Here is a 17,369-nt window from a genome sequence, read left to right as displayed (position 1 = left end):
AACCATTAATTATGTTTGGCTCATAGGGCTTCACTTCATAAATAGGTAGATAATGCATATGACTCAAATTATAGTTAGGGAAAAAAATCTAAATATGGCATGAATGTAAAAATTACCATCATTGTCCTTGTGACAAGAACTTTCTTTGTCCTTTTTCTCATGCTTGAACTAGTATAGGTCGGGATTACACATGATGGTGCACATCACTTTATTTATGATCATTACACTGAACACTCATTGACTAAACAACGATGATACACCCATCTAGTATTACAACTTTTCGCTTCATTAGCCCAAGAGGGCTATATCACTCCAGATGTCTTGTTGTGCATAAGGTTGCTGAGGTTGGTGTGGTTGCAGAAGGAATGGTTGTTGAGGTTGCTGGGGAATTATATATTTTGGTAGTTGGCGGAATGGTTGTTGGGGCTGGGGAAGTGGTTGTTGTGGTTGCTGGGGGAACAGTTGTTGTGGTTGTAGAGGGAATGGTTGTTGGGTAATTATTTGTTCTGATTCCTCGGGGAATGGTTGTTGCGGTTGTAGGGGGAATGCTTGTTGGGGTTGCTCCTGGGGGAATGGTTGGGGTTGGGGAAATGGTTGTTGAGGTTGTAGAGGGAATGGTTGTTGGGGTTGCTGGGAAATTATTTGTTGGGGTTGTTGGGGAAGTGGTTGTTGTGGTTGTTGGGGGAATGGTTGTTGCGGCTGCAGGGGGAATGGTTGTTGTGGTTGCTGGGGAATTGTTTGTTGTGGTTGCTGCAGGAGTGGTTGTTTTGGTTGCTGTCCAATTGGTTGTTGGGGTTGCGGAAATGGTAGTTGAGGTTGCAAGGGGAATGGTTGTTGTGCTTGCAGGGGCTATAGTTGTAGGGGCTGGAGAAATGGTTGTTGTGGTTGCCAAGAGAATGGTTGTTGGGGCTGAGGAAAAGGTTGTTGTGGTTGCTGAGGGAATGGTTGTTGTGGTTGCTGGGGTACTATTTGTTGTGGTTGCCGGGGGAAAGGTTGTTGTGGTTGCTGGGGATTTGGTTGTTGGGGCCGGGGAAATGGTTGTTGTGGTTGCCATGGGAATGGTTGTTGGGGCTGAGGAAAAGTTTGATGTATTTGTTGGGGTTGCTGGGGGAATGGTTGTTGTGGTTGTTGGGGAATTATTTGTTGTGGTTGCTGGGAGAACGGTTGTTGTGGTTGTTGGGGAACTGGTTGTTGGGGCTGGGAAAATGGTTGTTGTGGTTGCCAGCTGAATGGTTGTTGGGACTGAGGAAAAGGTTGTTGTGGTGGTTGGGGTTGCAGGGGGAATGGTTGTTGTGGTTGTAGGGGGTTTGGTTGTTGGGATGGGGGAAATGTTTGCTGTGGTAGATAGGGGAAAAATTGTTGGGGTGTGGGGAATGGTTGCTGCGGTAGATATGGTTGTTGTGGATATGGTTGTTGCAGATATGATTGTTGTTTCAGAAATGGTTGTTGTGGTGATTGCAACTCTTGGTGGCTAGGGTTTAGCTGCCTAGCGGTAGTGACGATGCTCATCGCCATGGCAAGGAGGACAAAGGTGAGGAACGTCTTCATGTTGGATTTTTGGTTACTATTGCTTGCTTGGAATAGATGTTTCTGATCTTGGTGTGTAAAGTTTGGATGATGGAAGGTAACCATGATGGTGCATGTTTATTTATAGCTATCATGGTATGGTTTAATTCCATCCTTGCCCTTGCTTTTCGAAAAAGTACTCCTAAGATTATCCAACTAATCGTTTGGTATGTTGTGTTTGGTGGTACTACTTTACTTGTGTGATTTTGGATTGCTCAACATAGTTGTTTTTTTTGCAAATATCATCTGGTTGTAAGTCATGATCCATAATGAATGATGAGTCATTTTTTTTACTTTACACTACACACATAATCTAGGTCTTGCCTCTTTTTGGAATTTAGTTTGTGATGCTCTACTTTATGTAGTCATATCCAGATAGGCATATCTTGAGTGGGACTAAGTTTGTAAGCTTGTGTGTGTCTGTTTGACAGACCACGATATAAATGAGAAGATTGTTCTAGAAACTATTTTCTCTAAAGTCACTTTGTATTTTTCTTGCCTAGTATGATTATATGATGGATAACCAGACTTGACTCTTCAAATAACCAGATATTTCAAGTGGTAACATGAGGGTTGTGACATGGAATTTTCACTAAGACACATCATATTATCGTGCATGCTGTGTAGATTTGAAAGGCAAGTACAAATTCATATGCAACTGAAACAAAATTAGGTAGGAAAAATAAAAATGAAATGAGAATATATAGAGTATAAAACTATATTTGTTACTACTTACTATTAATAAAATATTTTTTTGTTAATGTATAACTCTATAGGGCCTAATGTCGGGTCCACGAACTCGTATTAAAAAAGTAAAAGAGGCGAACTATCCCTCATGGCGCATAAAAAATGCAAGCATCCAACTGAACTTGTCAGTATCCATACGCATGCAAATTTGGATCCTTGATGGAACACTCGGACCCTCTTTAGTTCAATCAAATAAACTAGATTTTGAGAGTTCAATTCATATTTGAAATTTTATTTCATTTGGTTAAACTATGTAGAGTGAGAGGATATCCTCAAGGCTTGAAATTTGCATTCCTAATCTTCCACGATTAATCACTCACTATCCTCTCACCTCTCTTTTGACGAAGCGTTGCCACAACCTCGTCTTGCGGAGCACCACCGCCTCCTACCTCCCATGTCCGCTAGCATGCCTCCCCCACACACTGGCACCACAGGACGCCACCCTCACCCCACCATCGTGCGTGGCCCCGCACCCTGCTCTTCCAACTTCATCAAGCACTGCAGCCGCACCATCCACGACAACCATCTTCACCCTACATGTGCAGTGCGTCACCCTAGCCTGTCCGCATGATGTAATGATTATCAGAGCATAATGACAGTCAAGGGATGTTCTTGCAAACTTCTTCCTCTAGGTAAACATCAACTTGTACTCCCCCTACTGATCTTCCCCTTCCACCAAGTCGTGACGCCCATGCACCAGGAATACCTCCCTAAATGGTCCCTCCCCATGAGATGCATGTTGTACCGGTGCTTGCTATCTCACAAAAATGACTGCACGCGAAATATGGACAAGCCTCTTCAAGCCCCTTGGTTCCCTCTTCCACTGGCTTCGAGTGGGTACCATCCACTAGGGGAGCCCCATGATCTCCCCAACAGTTTCCAAGTTGGCCACAGATACATTCGACGCATAATCCAACAAGATTGTTTGCATTGACACCCTACAACCTAGAGTAGTCGCGATATTAACGAAAATCTAATCTAAAGCTTGCTTATGTAGAGGAGAACTCAAATGACTAGGATCTGGTCTAAAAACTACCTGATACTATCTAGAGTAGCGCATAAAAGGCGAAAGGCATGCATTGCTTATTGCCTAACCACATGACCAGGGAGATTACATGTCTAGTTTTATAAGTAAGCTCCAAATAACTTGGCATCAACGACGACCCTGTTAATTTACTTTTTCGTACCTCATGTGGTGTTGTGAGTTAGACTTGCAAAATGACGACCACTAGTATTTTATCTTTACAAACAGAAATAGATATATTTATTATGCAATTTAATTGCAAAAATACAGAAACAATCAAAATAGCTATTTGAAAATGCTGAGCGCAACTCCAGATCAAGGACGTCTCTCATTTATTTACATTCTTTTGGGTCCGTGCGGACACATAACACGGGCCAACGCGTGAACACAAAATGACGGATGAATGTTTCTTGTCTGCTTCGACCTTTTCGGCCCAAATTTAGGCTGGGTTTGCGTCATCGCAAACAATCTAAGGACTCTTGAGGTGGCCTCCCTTTGTCCTCCTCTGGCCCTCTGATACGTCTCCAATGTATCTACTTTTCCAAAAACTTCTTTCTTGTTTTGGAATCTAATTTTCGTAATTCGAAATAAACTAATCCGGAGTGACGCTATTTTCAGCAAAACTACCATGGTGTTGTTCTTGTGTAGAAATAAATGTTCTTTGAGTCGACCAAACTTTTTGGAGTTTTTTCTGAAATATATAAATAATATTGGAGCAAAGACCTATCAAAGGGGGGCCACCTGTTCGTGCGAAGAAAAACAGGGTGCGACCACCCCCCCCCCCCCAGGCGTGCCCTCTTGGCTTGTGACCACCTCGTGGCTCCATATACCCTAATTCCAATCCTATAAATTCCTATTTCCGGTGAAAAGTAGCAGAGAAGTTTTCATTGTGTTCTACGAGACAGAGCCGCTGCCAGCTCCTATTGTTCTTCAAGGGGGATGATCTGAAGTCCGTTTAGGGTCTGAAGAGGGAGATTAATTGCCGTCGTCATCACCAATCCTTCTCCATCAAGACCATCGTAATGCTCACCACCGGGAGTGAGTACTTACTTTGTATGCTAGCTGGACGGTGATGGGATTGGACGATATTTGTCATGTTATCGAGTTATTTTGATATTTCTTGATCCCTAGTATCCACTATGTTCTGTGATAGTGTTCCTATGACCTTACCATGCTTAATGCTTGCCACTAGGGCCCGAGGGCCATGATTTCATATGTGAACCATCTTCACCCTACATATGTAGTGCCTTAGCCTAGCCGTCCACATCACGTAACAATTATCAAAGCATTCTGACAGTACACGGGTGTTCCTACTTGTCAATGGCTGATACTTCTCCAACGTATCTACTTGTATAAACACTTTTGCTCATGTTTTGGACTCTAATTTGCATGATTTAAATGAAACTAACCCGCACTGATGCTGTTTTCAGCAGAACTACCTTGGTGTTATTTTTGTGCATCAATAATAGTTCTTGGAATTGGACAAAAAACATTGTGAATTTTTTCTAGCAATTATAATGAATTATGAAGCAAAGACGCGCCAGAGGGGGGTGTGTTCCTCATGGCCACGAGGCAACATGGTGAGGCCGCCCCCTAGGTCGCACCCTGTTGTGTGGTGGGCTCCACGAGGCTCGCCCAACCCTATCTCTAGTCCTATAAATTCGCATATTTAGCAAAAAATCAAAGAGAAGTTTCCATTGTGATCTACGACACGGAGCGGCGGCCACTGATACGTCTCAAATGTATCTATAATTTTTGATGGTTTCATGATGTTATCTTGTCAGCTTTGGATGTTTTATGTACCTTTTATATCTTTTTTGGGACTAACTTATTAATTCAGTGCCAAGTGCCAGTTCCTGTTTTTTCTGTTTTTTAACTCTTTTCATATCTGATTTTGGAACAGAGTCCAAACGGAATAAAATCTCCGAAATAAAATTTTCCAGAACGGAAGAAGATCAGGGGACTTGAGGGCCAAGGCAGGAGAGCCACAGGGGACCCACAAGCCCTGTAGCCGCCACCAGGGGGGCGGCGGCTACCAGGCTTGTGGCCTCCCTGGCGCCCCCTGACCTAGCTCCTTCGCCTATATATTCCCTAAAATACAGAAAAAATAGGAGAATCCACGAACACACTTTTCCGCCGCCGCAAGCTTCCGTGTCCGCGAGATCTCATCTGGAGACCCTTCCCGGTGCCCTGCCGGAGGGGACTTTGGAGTTGGAGGGCTCTACATCAACATCATCGCTCTTTCAATGACTCGTGAGTAGTTCACTTCAGACCTACGGGTCCGTAGTTAGTAGCTAGATGGCTTCTTCTCTCTCTTGGATCTTCAATACAAAGTTCTCCATGATCTTCATGGAGATCTGTCCGATGTAATCCTGTTTGGCGGTATGTTCGTCGAGATCCGATGAACTGTGGATTTGTGATCAGATTATCTATGATATATATTTGAGTCTTTACTGTTTTCTTATATGCATGATTTGATATCCTCGTAAGTCTCTCCGAGTCTTGGGTTTTGTTTGGCCAACTAGATCTATGATTCTTGCAATGGGAGAAGTGCTTGGTTTTGGGTTCATACCGTGTGGTGAACTTTCCCGTGACAGAAGGGGCAGCAAGGCACACATCGTGTTGTTGCCATCAAGGGTAACAAGATGGGCTTTTATTGTAGATATGAGATTGTCCATCTACATCATGTCATCTCGCTTAAGGGGTTACTCTATTCTCATGAACTTAATACACTAGATGCATGCTGGATAGCGGTCGACGTGTGGAGTAATAGTAGTAGATGCAAAAAGTATCGGTCTACTTGTTTTGGATGTGATGCCTATAGATATAATCATTGCCATAGATAACGTCACGACTTTGCGCGGTTCTATCAATTGCTCGACAGTAATTCGTTCATCCACCGTCTACTTGCTTTCATAAACACTACGGCCCCCGGGTCTATGCACACCTATCGTTTCCAATTTTGCTTTTACTTTGCTTTGGTTCTTTTTTGCTTTCAGTTCTCACTTGGCAAACAATCTATAAGGGATTGACAACCCCTTCATAGCGTTGGGTGCAAGCTCTTTGTGTTTGTGCAGGTACTTGTGACAATCCTTCACTGGATAGATACCTTGGTTCTCAAAACTGAGGGAAATACTTACCACCGCTCTGCTACATCACCCTTTCCGCTTCGAGGGAACACCAACGCAAGGCTCCAAGGCCACGGGGGAATCCTTTGCATATTTGCCAAGGAAGTCCCTAAAGGCGTAGCCGTAGCAGAAGGATTCCTGGTGCCGTTGCTCAGGAGTATCAAGACAAGAATAGTTTCCTGTCAGCACGCTTGTTTCTGGCGCCGTTGGAAGGTCTTTTTTTGCAGTAGTAGAAGTATTTCTGGCGCTGTTGCCGGGGAAGGAGAGTCTATCCAAGTAGGTCTCACAAAATCATCTCTTGTATTTACCTTTTTTGCCAGTTGCCTCTCGTTTTCCTCTCCCCCACTTCACATTTGCCGTTTTCTTTTGTCTTTCCCCTTTTGCCATTTCCTTTTGACTTTTTGCCGTCTTCCTTTGCCGTTCTCTTTTGCTCGCTTCACTCGCTTACTTTCTGCTCGTTTGTGTGTGGGATAGTCCATCAATGGCTAGACCCACTACTCCAAACGATACCCCTGAGAACGAAGTTCTCAATTTCAGGCAAAATGAGGAAGAAAATTTAAAGGACGCTTGGTACCGGATTTGCAATGCTCAAAGTAGATCTACTCGTAAGCAATCCACTACCATTCTTCTTCGCAGTTTTTATGTTGGAATCTCTCCTTGGAATAGGTATATACTTGATACCATCGTAGGCGGGAATTTTTTGGGGAGCCATACCTTTGACTCTTATGGAGCTATCATGAATTTGGTTGGCTCACCCCCGCTCATGATTAATTAAACTACCTTGACCTTGGAACACGTGATGAAAAGGCTTGACGCTATTGATAAAAAAATTGCTACAGTTGAACTTATTGAGAGTTTGGATAGAAAGTTCCACAATCAAATTACTCAGTATGGATCCAAAGTGGGAATGTTCTTGAAAAATTTAAGGGAGAAGGAACCCATAGTTAATGATTCCTCTAGAATTGGTAAACTAGAGGATGTCGTAACCAACTTGGGTTCCGCTTTTGCCGCTGTGCAAAATACTCCAAATCTCACTCTCAAAAAGACCATCAAGACTGTTTTTGTTCCTAAAGCTAGTGGTGAGTCATCCAATAAATATGAAGATCTTAAGATGATAAATGATCACACTACTTATGGTTTGAGCACCAAAGATGACTATACGTGATTCCATCACCTTTTGACTAGCTAAGGGCGTTAAACAATAGTGCTTGTTGGGAGGCAACCCAACGAATCTATCCTTTTTCTTTCTGTTTTGTGTTTTCCACACTTTCATAATTTTGTTATGATTGTGTTTTTTGTGTTTCTTTTTGCGTTTGTGCCAAGCAAAACCGTTATGATCAGTCTTGGGGATGATCGTTTGGTCATGCTAGAAAAGACAGAAACTTTCTGCTCACGAAAAGAATTTTCATTTTTTTATGTAAGATATTTTGAGTTAATTTTTTTTGCTTCTGATTTCTACGCAAATTCTTCAGACTTTCGTAATTTTTCAGAATTTTGGAATTACCAGAAGTATACGGAGTATACAAATTGCTACAGACTGGTTTGCTGTTAACAGATTCTGTTTTTGTTGAGTTGGTTGCTTATTTTGATGAAACTATGGATAGTATCGGTGGGTATTAGCCTTAGAAGATTGAAAATATAGTAACCCAACATCAACATAAGTAGAAATTATGTTTGCTACATTACCGAAGGAAGTGGTGGTTTGCTTTCTTATACTAATGTTATCACGAGTTTCTGTTTATGTTTCGTGTTGTGAAGTTTTCAAGTTTTGGGTGAAGTTCTTATGGACAAAAAGATAAAGAGTGGCAAGAGCTCAAGCTTGGGGATGCCCAAGGCACCCCAAGATGATTCAAGGATGCCGTAAAAGCCTAAGATTGGGGATGCCCCGGGAAGGCATCCCCTCTTTCGTCTTCAATCCATCGGTAACGTTACTTGGGGCTATATTTTTATTCACCACATGTTATGTGTTTTTCTTGGAGCATCTTGTATCGTAGGAGTCTTTTATTTTTGTTGTGTCACAATCATCCTTTCTGCACACCTAGAGAGAGAGACATGCACTCACCGTGATTTTGTCGAGCTTCACTTATATCCATTGGTAGACAAATCAGCTCACATGTGCTTCACTTATATCTTTTGAGCTAGTTGATTTTTCTCTATGTGCTTCACTTATATCTTTTAGAGCACGACGGTGCGTGGCTTGGTAGTTGATCTATGCTTTGAAAGTAGTCTCAAAAGGGATAGTTATCCAAAGGGATATGAAAACTTCCACCTTCATGTGCATTGAATAGTTAGAGAAGTTTGATTCATCTCAATCAATTTTGAGTTGTGGTTGTGGCAATATTGAAGTTCTGCTAGTAAGGTGTTGTGGATCTAGAAATACTTGTGTTGAAGTTAGTGATTCCCGTAGCATGCACGTATGGTGAACCGCAATGTGATGAAGTCTGAGCATGATTAGTCTATTGATTGTCATCCTTTGTGTGGCGGTCGGGATCGCGCGATGGTTTATACCTACCAACCCTTCCCCTAGGAGTATGCGTTGAATGCTTTGTTTCGATTACTACTAACACTTTTGCAACAAGTATATGAGTTCTTCATGATTAATGTTGAGTCCATGGTTTAGATGCACTTTCACCTTCCACCATCATTATCTTCTTAGTGCCGTGCAACTTTCGCCGGTGCACAAAACCCACCATTAGCCTCCCTCAAAACAGCCACCATACCTACCTACTATGGCTTTTTCAAAGTCATTCCGAGATATGTTGCCATGCAACTACCACCATGACATGTACCACCACGTCTACATTGCCATTGCATGATCGTAAGATAGCTAGCATGATGTTTCCATTAATGTCTATGCCATGCTAGATCATTGCCACGGTACACTACCGAAGGCATTCCATATAGAGTCATCGTTGTTCTAAGTTTTGAGTTGTAAGTGTAATGATCATAATTGATGGAGCATTTTCCCATGTGAGGAAATAAAAGAGGCCAAAGATGCCCACCAAAATTTAAAAAAAGAGGCCCAAGAGCCCACCAAAAAAATATGAGAGAAAAAGAGAGAAGGGACAATGCTACTATCCTTCCACACTTGTGCTTATTAAGCACCATGATCTTCATGATTGAGAGTCTCTCATTTTGTCACCACCATATAGCTAGTGGGAAATTTTCATTATATAACTTGGCTTGTATATTCCAATGATAGGCTTCCTCAAATTTGCTTTAGGGCTTCGTGAGCAAGCAAGTTGGATGCACACCCACTAGTTTTCTTTAAGAGCTTTCACATACTCTTAGCTCTAGTGCATCATTTGTATAGCAATCCCTACTCATTCACATTGATATCTATTGATGATCATCTCCACAGCTCATTGATATGCCTAGTTAATGTGACCATCTTTTCCTTGTTTTTCTTGCAACCTCCACCACACTCCACACCACTTATAGTTCTAAAACCATGGCTCACGCTCATGTATTGCTTGGCCAATACCGGGGTTGTGCATGATTTAAATTCGTTGTGCAATGATGATAGAGCATAGCCAGACTATATGTTTTTGTAGGTTTAACTTTATTTTGGCCTTGCTATTTTGAAAGTTCATGATTACCGTGCTAGTTTGCTTGAAGTATTATTGTTTCCACGTTAATAGCAAACTATTGTTTAGAATCTAATGGATCTGAACTTTCACGTCACATAACAGGAGTTACAAAGGACATCTATGCTAGGTAGCATGAAAGCATCAAAAATTCATTCTTTATCACTTCCCTACTCGAGGACGAGTAGGAGTTAAGCTTGGGAATGCTTGATACGTCTCAAACGTATCTATAATTTTTGATGGTTTCATGATGTTATCTTGTCAACTTTGGATGTTTTATGTACCTTTTATATCTTTTTTGGGACTAACTTATTAAATCAGTGCCAAGTGCCAGTTCCTGTTTTTTCTGTGTTTTTGACTCTTTTCATATCTGATTTTGGAACGGAGTCCAAACGGAATAAAATCTCCAAAATAATTTTTTCCAGAACGGAAGAAGATGAGGGGACTTGAGGGCCAAGGCAGGAAAGCCACAGGGGGGCCACAAGTCGTGTAGCCGCCACCAGGGGGGCAGCGGCTACCAGGCTTGTGGCCTCCCTGGCGCCCCCCTGACCTACCTCCTTCGCCTATATATTTCCAAAAATACAGAAAAAATAGGAGAATCCACGAAAACACTTTTCCGCAGCCGCAAGCTTCCGTTTCCGCGAGATCTCATCTGGAGACCCTTCCCGGTGCCCTACCGGAGGGGACTTTGGAGTTGGAGGGCTTCTACATCAACATCATCGCTCCTCCAATGACTCATGAGTAGTTCACTTTAGACCTACGGGTCAGTAGTTAGTAGGTAGATGGCTTCTTCTCTCTCTTGGATCTTCAATACAAAGTTCTCCATGATCTTCATGGAGATCTATCCGATGTAATCCTCTTTGGGGATGTGTTTGTCGAGATCCGATGAATTGTGGATTTGTGATCAGATTATCTATGATATATATTTGAGTCTTTGCTGATTTCTTATATGCATGATTTGATATCCTTGTAAGTCTCTCCGAGTCTTGTGTTTTGTTTGGCCAACTAGATCTATGATTCTTGCAATGGGAGAAATGCTTGGTTTTGGGTTCATACCGTGTGGTGACCTTCCCAGTGACAGAAGGGGAAGCAAGACATGCATCATGTTGTTGCCCTCAAGGGTAACAAGATGGGCTTTTATCGTAGATATGAGATTGTCCATGTACATCATGTCATCTTGCTTAAGGCGTTACTCTATTCTCATGAACTTAATACACAAGATGCATGATGGATAGCGGTCGACGTGTGGAGTAATAGTAGTAGATGCAGAAAGTATCGGTCTACTTGTTTTGGACGTGATGCCTATAGATATAATCGTTGCCATAGATAATGTCACGACTTTGCGCGGTTCTATCAATTGCTCGACAATAATTCGTTCACCCACCGTCTACTTGCTTTCATGAGAGAAGCCACTAGTGAACACTACGGCCCCCGGGTCTATTCACACCTATCGTTTCCACTTTCGCTTTTACTTTGCTTTGTTTCTTTTTGCTTTCAGTTCTCACTTGGCAAACAATCTATAAGTGATTGACAACCCCTTCATAGCGTTGGGTGCAAGCTATTTGTGTTTGTGCAGGAACTTGTGACAATCCTTCACTGGATCGATACCTTGGTTCTCAAAACTGAGGGAAATACTTACCACCGCTGTGCTACATCACCCTTTCCGCTTCGAGGGAACACCAACGCAAGGCTCCAAGGCCACGGGGGAATCCTTTGCATATTTCCAAGGAAGTCCCTAAACGCGTAGCCGTAGCAGAAGGATTCCTGGTGCCGTTCCTGAGAAGTATCAAGACAAGAATAGTCTCCCGTCAGCACGCTTGTTTCTGGCGCCATTGGAAGGTCTTTTGTTGCAGTAGCAGCCACGTCCTGTTCTTCCTACAGAGGGCTGATGTGGAGTCTGTTTAGGGCTCTAGAGAGGGGGATTTGTTGCTGTCGTCATCACCAACCCTTCTTCATTAACAACTCCATGATGCTCACCACCGGGAGTGAGTAATTCCTTTGTAGGCTTGCTGGTCGGTGATGTGTGTGGATGGAACTGATCTTGTAATCGACTTAATTTGATAGGGCTTGATCCCTAGTATCCACTATGTTTTGAGATGATGTTGTTCTAACTTTGCTATGCATAATGCTTGTCACTAGGGCCCGCGCGCCATGATTTCAGATTTGAACCTATTATGTTTTCATGATTATAAGAGTGATTTGGATCCTATCTTGCAAGTTGTATGTACCTATTACGTGTCTTGATCCGCATACCCCAATGTGACAATAATTGGGATTCTTTCTGGTGATTGCCGTAGTTTGGGGAGTTCATGTATTCACCACGTGTCAATTATTTTTCCGGTTCTCTATTAAAAGGATGCCTTAATATCCCTTAGTTTCAAATAGGACCCTGCTGCCACGGAAGGGTAGGACAAAAGAAGTCATGCAAGTTCTTATCGCAAGCACATAGGACTATATACAAAATACATGCCTACATTTTATTGATGAAATAAAGCTGGTTCTGTGTTACTCTAGTGTGTAACTATTACATGATTGGTGTCATCCATATCTTTCCATCGCTGCACCATGGCCAATGCTTTATATCTGTCTATCTATACCTATACTAATTAGAGACTCTCTATAAATTCCCACGTTAATTAGTAATTAGGAGCCGTTAATCTGGTGGGACCAATATTATTACGGTGTAGATCGGTTCAAATTTTGCTCAATTCTGAAGAAAAAAAGTTATTCGTCAAGACTCATAATTGTGACAGGATCCTAAACCACCGTTTCTTCCTCCTCTAACTAACTAATCTCTGTATTTAAAAAAAACCAATCTCTATCTCTCCGAAGAGAAAAACAATCTCTCTCCTACTTCTCTACTCCACGGCCTCTCCAATGAAAAACAAAAGCATCCATGCTTCGTCCTCTTCTGCATGGCCCCTCTCTCTCCCCCGCTTCCTCTCTCCCTCTTTTCCAAGGAAAAACAAATCCATAGCCTCTCTCAAGCCAAACAAAGTAAGTTTGGGAACGTACATGGTGAGTTCAAGAAGAGATTTTTAGATCAAATACATTTTCTCATGGGGATCAGGTTTGTTTTCTTGCGTTCATACACAAATCTGTTGTTACCTTCTCTTTGGATTTGAATCTCTCCCCAATCGACATCTCTTATACATGTCTCGCCACACCGTCGTGACTTCAATCAGAATTGGATCTACGTGTGAGTTGTTGCCACTGCAAGCAACGTTTCTTCTCTCTTTCATCCTCTAATATGGTTTTTTTTTGAGACAAACACACTGTGTTTGCAGACATTGAGTTCCCGCAAAACAGATTGAACAAGTGCATGTTTGATGGGGAGGTTATGTACGTTCATCTCAATCGAGTGCCACCTTCTACATGTACATATAGTCGGACGAGCTGCATGCTAGCTACGTGTTTGATTGGGTTTGAAAGAAATCAATGCTTGAGTCTGCATGCTAGGTCGCAGCTCCTAGGAGACACAGCAGGCCAATACGACCATGGTCCTATTGGCTCGAGTGTGTCTATGTGCTCTCCGCAAATTGAATCCAAAATATTCTCACGTACAGATATTTTGACACCTCATGGAGTTTAGGTTGACACACAACTATGCACATCGAGTTAGCTTATATAAATCAGACATCCTATCAGTTTGCAACATCGTCCTTGATCAGTTTGCAGCATCGTCTCATGCTGCCAAGGTTGTCTCCGATCAGTTGAATCCCAAAGTTTTTTTTTTCTAAAAGTTATTTATTCCACAAGTTATATTAAGTATATTGCTTACAAAGTACACGTGAATCTCTTGGTTATCACTGTTCTATACTCTCATTTTTTCAATTAAAACTTTGGATTTCATAGCCGCTTCTCCACAGACTAAACTGAGGTATGTGTCTTCAAAATTTTGTGTTCTTTTATTTGTGCATTTGTCTATCTATCTATTCTATTACAATACTAATTAGAGAATTCAATAACCATCCATATGGTAGGACTTTATGATAACTGTTGGCTTTAATCCATTTTTTGCTATATTAATCTATATTACACACATTTATTCTAGGTGTTATGAAGTTTTTCTCCATCCATTGATCTATGGCATTGGAAGACACGTGGTTTATGTTACTTGATCCGTCATGGTCTGATGGGGGAAATTCTATCTAGCAGGAGGGCAACCTCAGAATTTGTCCTCGATAGATCTGTGTCACAACTGCAAGGTAGGATTTGTGTAACGGCTGCAAGGTTTAGAAGTTGCATGTGTCTGTCCGTGGCCTCTGCCTGTGTAGAGTTCCTCCTCAGATGCAACCAGTGTTTTTGTCATCTCTTATTTTTCCAATCAGATTCGTGTGTTGCTCAACTAGTATTTACAAATTGTGTTGTGTAGCTGGATGCTTCCACCCATCATACAAAATCCTTTGGTCGCATCTACTATTGATTTTTGCAAGCAACTGCTAATGTGTGGTTATATCCCTTAATGTACGTACTGAGCAGTTTATACTCCCGTCCTCCAACTACTCTCATTTTTTCAATTAAAACTTTGGATTTCATAGCCGCTTCTCCACAGACTAAACTGAGGTATGTATCTTCAAAATTTTGTGTTGTTTTATTTGTTCATTTGTCCATCTATCTATTCTATTACAATACTAATTAGAGTATTCAATAACCATCCATATGGTAGGACTTTATAATAACTGCTGGCTTTAATCCATTTTTGCTATACTAATCTATATTACACACATTTATTCTAGGTGTTATGAAGTTTGTCTCCATCCATTGATCTATGGCATTGGAAGACACGTGGTTTATGTTACTTGATCCGTCATGGTCTGATGGGGGAAATTCTATCTGATGGGGGAAATTCTATCTAGCAGGAGGGCAACCTCAGAATTTTGTCCTCGATAGATCTGTGTCACAACTGCAAGGTAGGATTTGTGTAACGGCTGCAAGGTTTAGAAGTTGCATGTGTCTGTCCGTGGCCTCTGCCTGTGTAGAGTTCCTCCTCAGATGCAGCCAGTGTTTTTGTCATCTCTTATTTTTCCAATCAGGTTCGTGTGTTGCTCAACCAGTATTTAGAAATTGTGTTGTGTAGCTGGATGCTTCCACCCATCGTACAAAATCCTTTGGTCGCATCTACTATTGATTTTTGCAAGCAACTGCTAATGTTTGGTTATATCCCTTAATGTACGTACTGAGCAGTTTATACTCCCGCCCTCCAACTAAATTATTTCTAAATATCTATACCTATACTAATTAGAGACTCTCTAGAAATTACCACATTAATTAAAAATTACCGGTCGTTCATCTGATGGGACCGAGTTATAACGGTGTAGATTAACCGATGTAATCCTTGCAATCTAAGAAAAAAAGGAGGGTATCTTTAAAAAACAAATCCAGAGTCTATTAGTCATTAACAATTGAATATGTCCCATGATGATCTATTCCACCGACGAACATAAACCTCCTCTAGAAACCCTAGAGCCATCCTCTTCGTGCCGTCCTCAACTTCGAAGTTTCATACTAGACGACCTTGAGTAAGACGTGCAGCCTGGACTGGATGGCGTCCCATGCAGGACTGCGTGCTGGCCATTCTCATCGTCAGCTAGCGTGGCTGCATGATGTTGACATCTACTAATGTGAAGGCATCTAATCGGTGCTACATGCGAAGCTATACAGCGACGGTGCCGGCGCAAGAGCACGAGCACGTACATGCTTGGGACACTGATGTATACGATCTTTCTTTGAGGTAGGCCATACATGCTTGGCTTTTTTTAAGAAAAATTATATGCATGGCTTGATTTGTTGGGAGTCCTATAGAAACCCTAGCGCCTTCCTTTTCTGCCAGCCCCAACTTGAATATTTCATACTGGACGGTCTTGAGGAAGACATGGAGCCTGGACTGGATGGCCTCCCATGCAGGACTGCATGCTGGGCTTTGCAATCGAGAGCTAGCATGGCTGCATGATGTTGATGTCTAATCTGAAAGCCTCTAATCGGGACTACGTGCATAGCAGCACGCGGCCGGCGCCGGCGCAAGAGCACACACATGCTTGAGTTACGTTCTGGGACATAAACATGCAATCTTTTTTGAGGCAGCTCATATACTCTTGGACTGTTTTTAGAATATAATATATACTTGGATTAATTTGCTGACAAATAAGTATACACTTTGAGGCAGGCCGTTGATTGATACAAGCTATGATTTCGACCGGCCGGAAACAAACAGAGTTACGATAACATGACCTAATTGATTTTGATGGACAACTTGGCCTACACTTTTGTGTAGCAGCAAAACACACCGGTTCCAAAGACGACGTACGAGACGTTGATGCAGGGTTGCGCACCAGCGTTGGCCAGGGAGACCAGGTGGGACAACAGGCCGACCTTGACCTTACACATGCTCACTGCAAGCAACCAACCAAATTCATGGTAGGATCTTTATTTTCTCACAAGTTTTATTCCTTTATTTTGTCTTCATGGGCTTGTATAATGGAGAACTTCATGTATAAGGTGGATATCTATAATATTATACAAAAGAATTACAAATAGGCTTCCAAAAGGGTAAGAACATGAATGATCTTCTTATGTTAGAATCTATTTGTATTAGCTAGATTTTTTCCGAGATGCTTTTTAAGTAGTGTTCAGCATTTTTTATTAGAACAAAATTTCTTTGCTTTGGCTGCTTGATTTCTATTTCTTAAAAATAAGAAGAAACAAACACATATTTTACATTGTATATGGTAGACGGATGAATACCCATAATATAAATGAAATTACACAATAAAGTGTTTCATGATCGTGTACCTTATGTGTATATTTTTATTTGTATATATTAGCTATGTGCAAGATATTTTGTTCATATAGACAACTAAAAAGGATAACTGACTAATTCGGACAACCATGTGTTTATGGGAATTCAAGCAAGATAGAAAACATCACCATCTGAATCGGACATCTCAAGTTTGATCATAATCATCAACCATTAATATGGTAATTACTCTGTTTTATCACGGAACAACTGCCGTCCATTGTGATTCTTGATTCTTCTTAGTACTTTCTAGGAGGAAATGTTGAGGTGTTTGTGTTCTCTACCTCGAAAAAGGGCAAGAATACTACATGTAAAATCTTTGAATATGATGTTGATATATTCTTAGAAGTATGCATTACTTAAATTTAGTTGATATGATGTTAATTAAATTTCTAAATCATACTTCTATTTGTCAAAACAGAACTTCTTCCACATCACACAATTGTTAAAACTTCACACACATACCATAATTGGTTGATGTTGGTAGACCTCAGTGACCACATACTTGCATTATAGATTTA

General features: G+C 41.5%; 1 protein-coding gene across 1 annotated transcript; it reads right to left on the bottom strand.

Annotated features, from left to right (window-relative positions):
* Positions 1-662: 662 nt before the first annotated feature.
* LOC123404500 (gamma-gliadin-like) lies at positions 663-1,611 on the bottom strand. The gene has a single exon (XM_045098435.1). The coding sequence runs from the start codon at positions 1,546-1,548 to the stop codon at positions 850-852; it is 699 nt and encodes a 232-aa protein (XP_044954370.1). The 5' UTR covers positions 1,549-1,611; the 3' UTR covers positions 663-849.
* Between the last annotated feature and the right edge of the window lie 15,758 nt (positions 1,612-17,369).

This window comes from Hordeum vulgare, chromosome 1H (assembly GCF_904849725.1).
Source record: "Hordeum vulgare subsp. vulgare chromosome 1H, MorexV3_pseudomolecules_assembly, whole genome shotgun sequence".
NCBI classification, from domain to species: Eukaryota; Viridiplantae; Streptophyta; class Magnoliopsida; order Poales; family Poaceae; genus Hordeum; species Hordeum vulgare.
Note: the sequence above shows the minus strand (reverse complement) of the source record. Positions and strands in the feature narration are given on the sequence as shown.

Excerpts from the sequence above, each read along its gene's own strand:
- LOC123404500 (XM_045098435.1), bottom strand. The coding sequence starts at position 1,548 with ATGAAGACGTTCCTCACCTTTGTCCTCCTTGCCATGGCGATGAGCATC.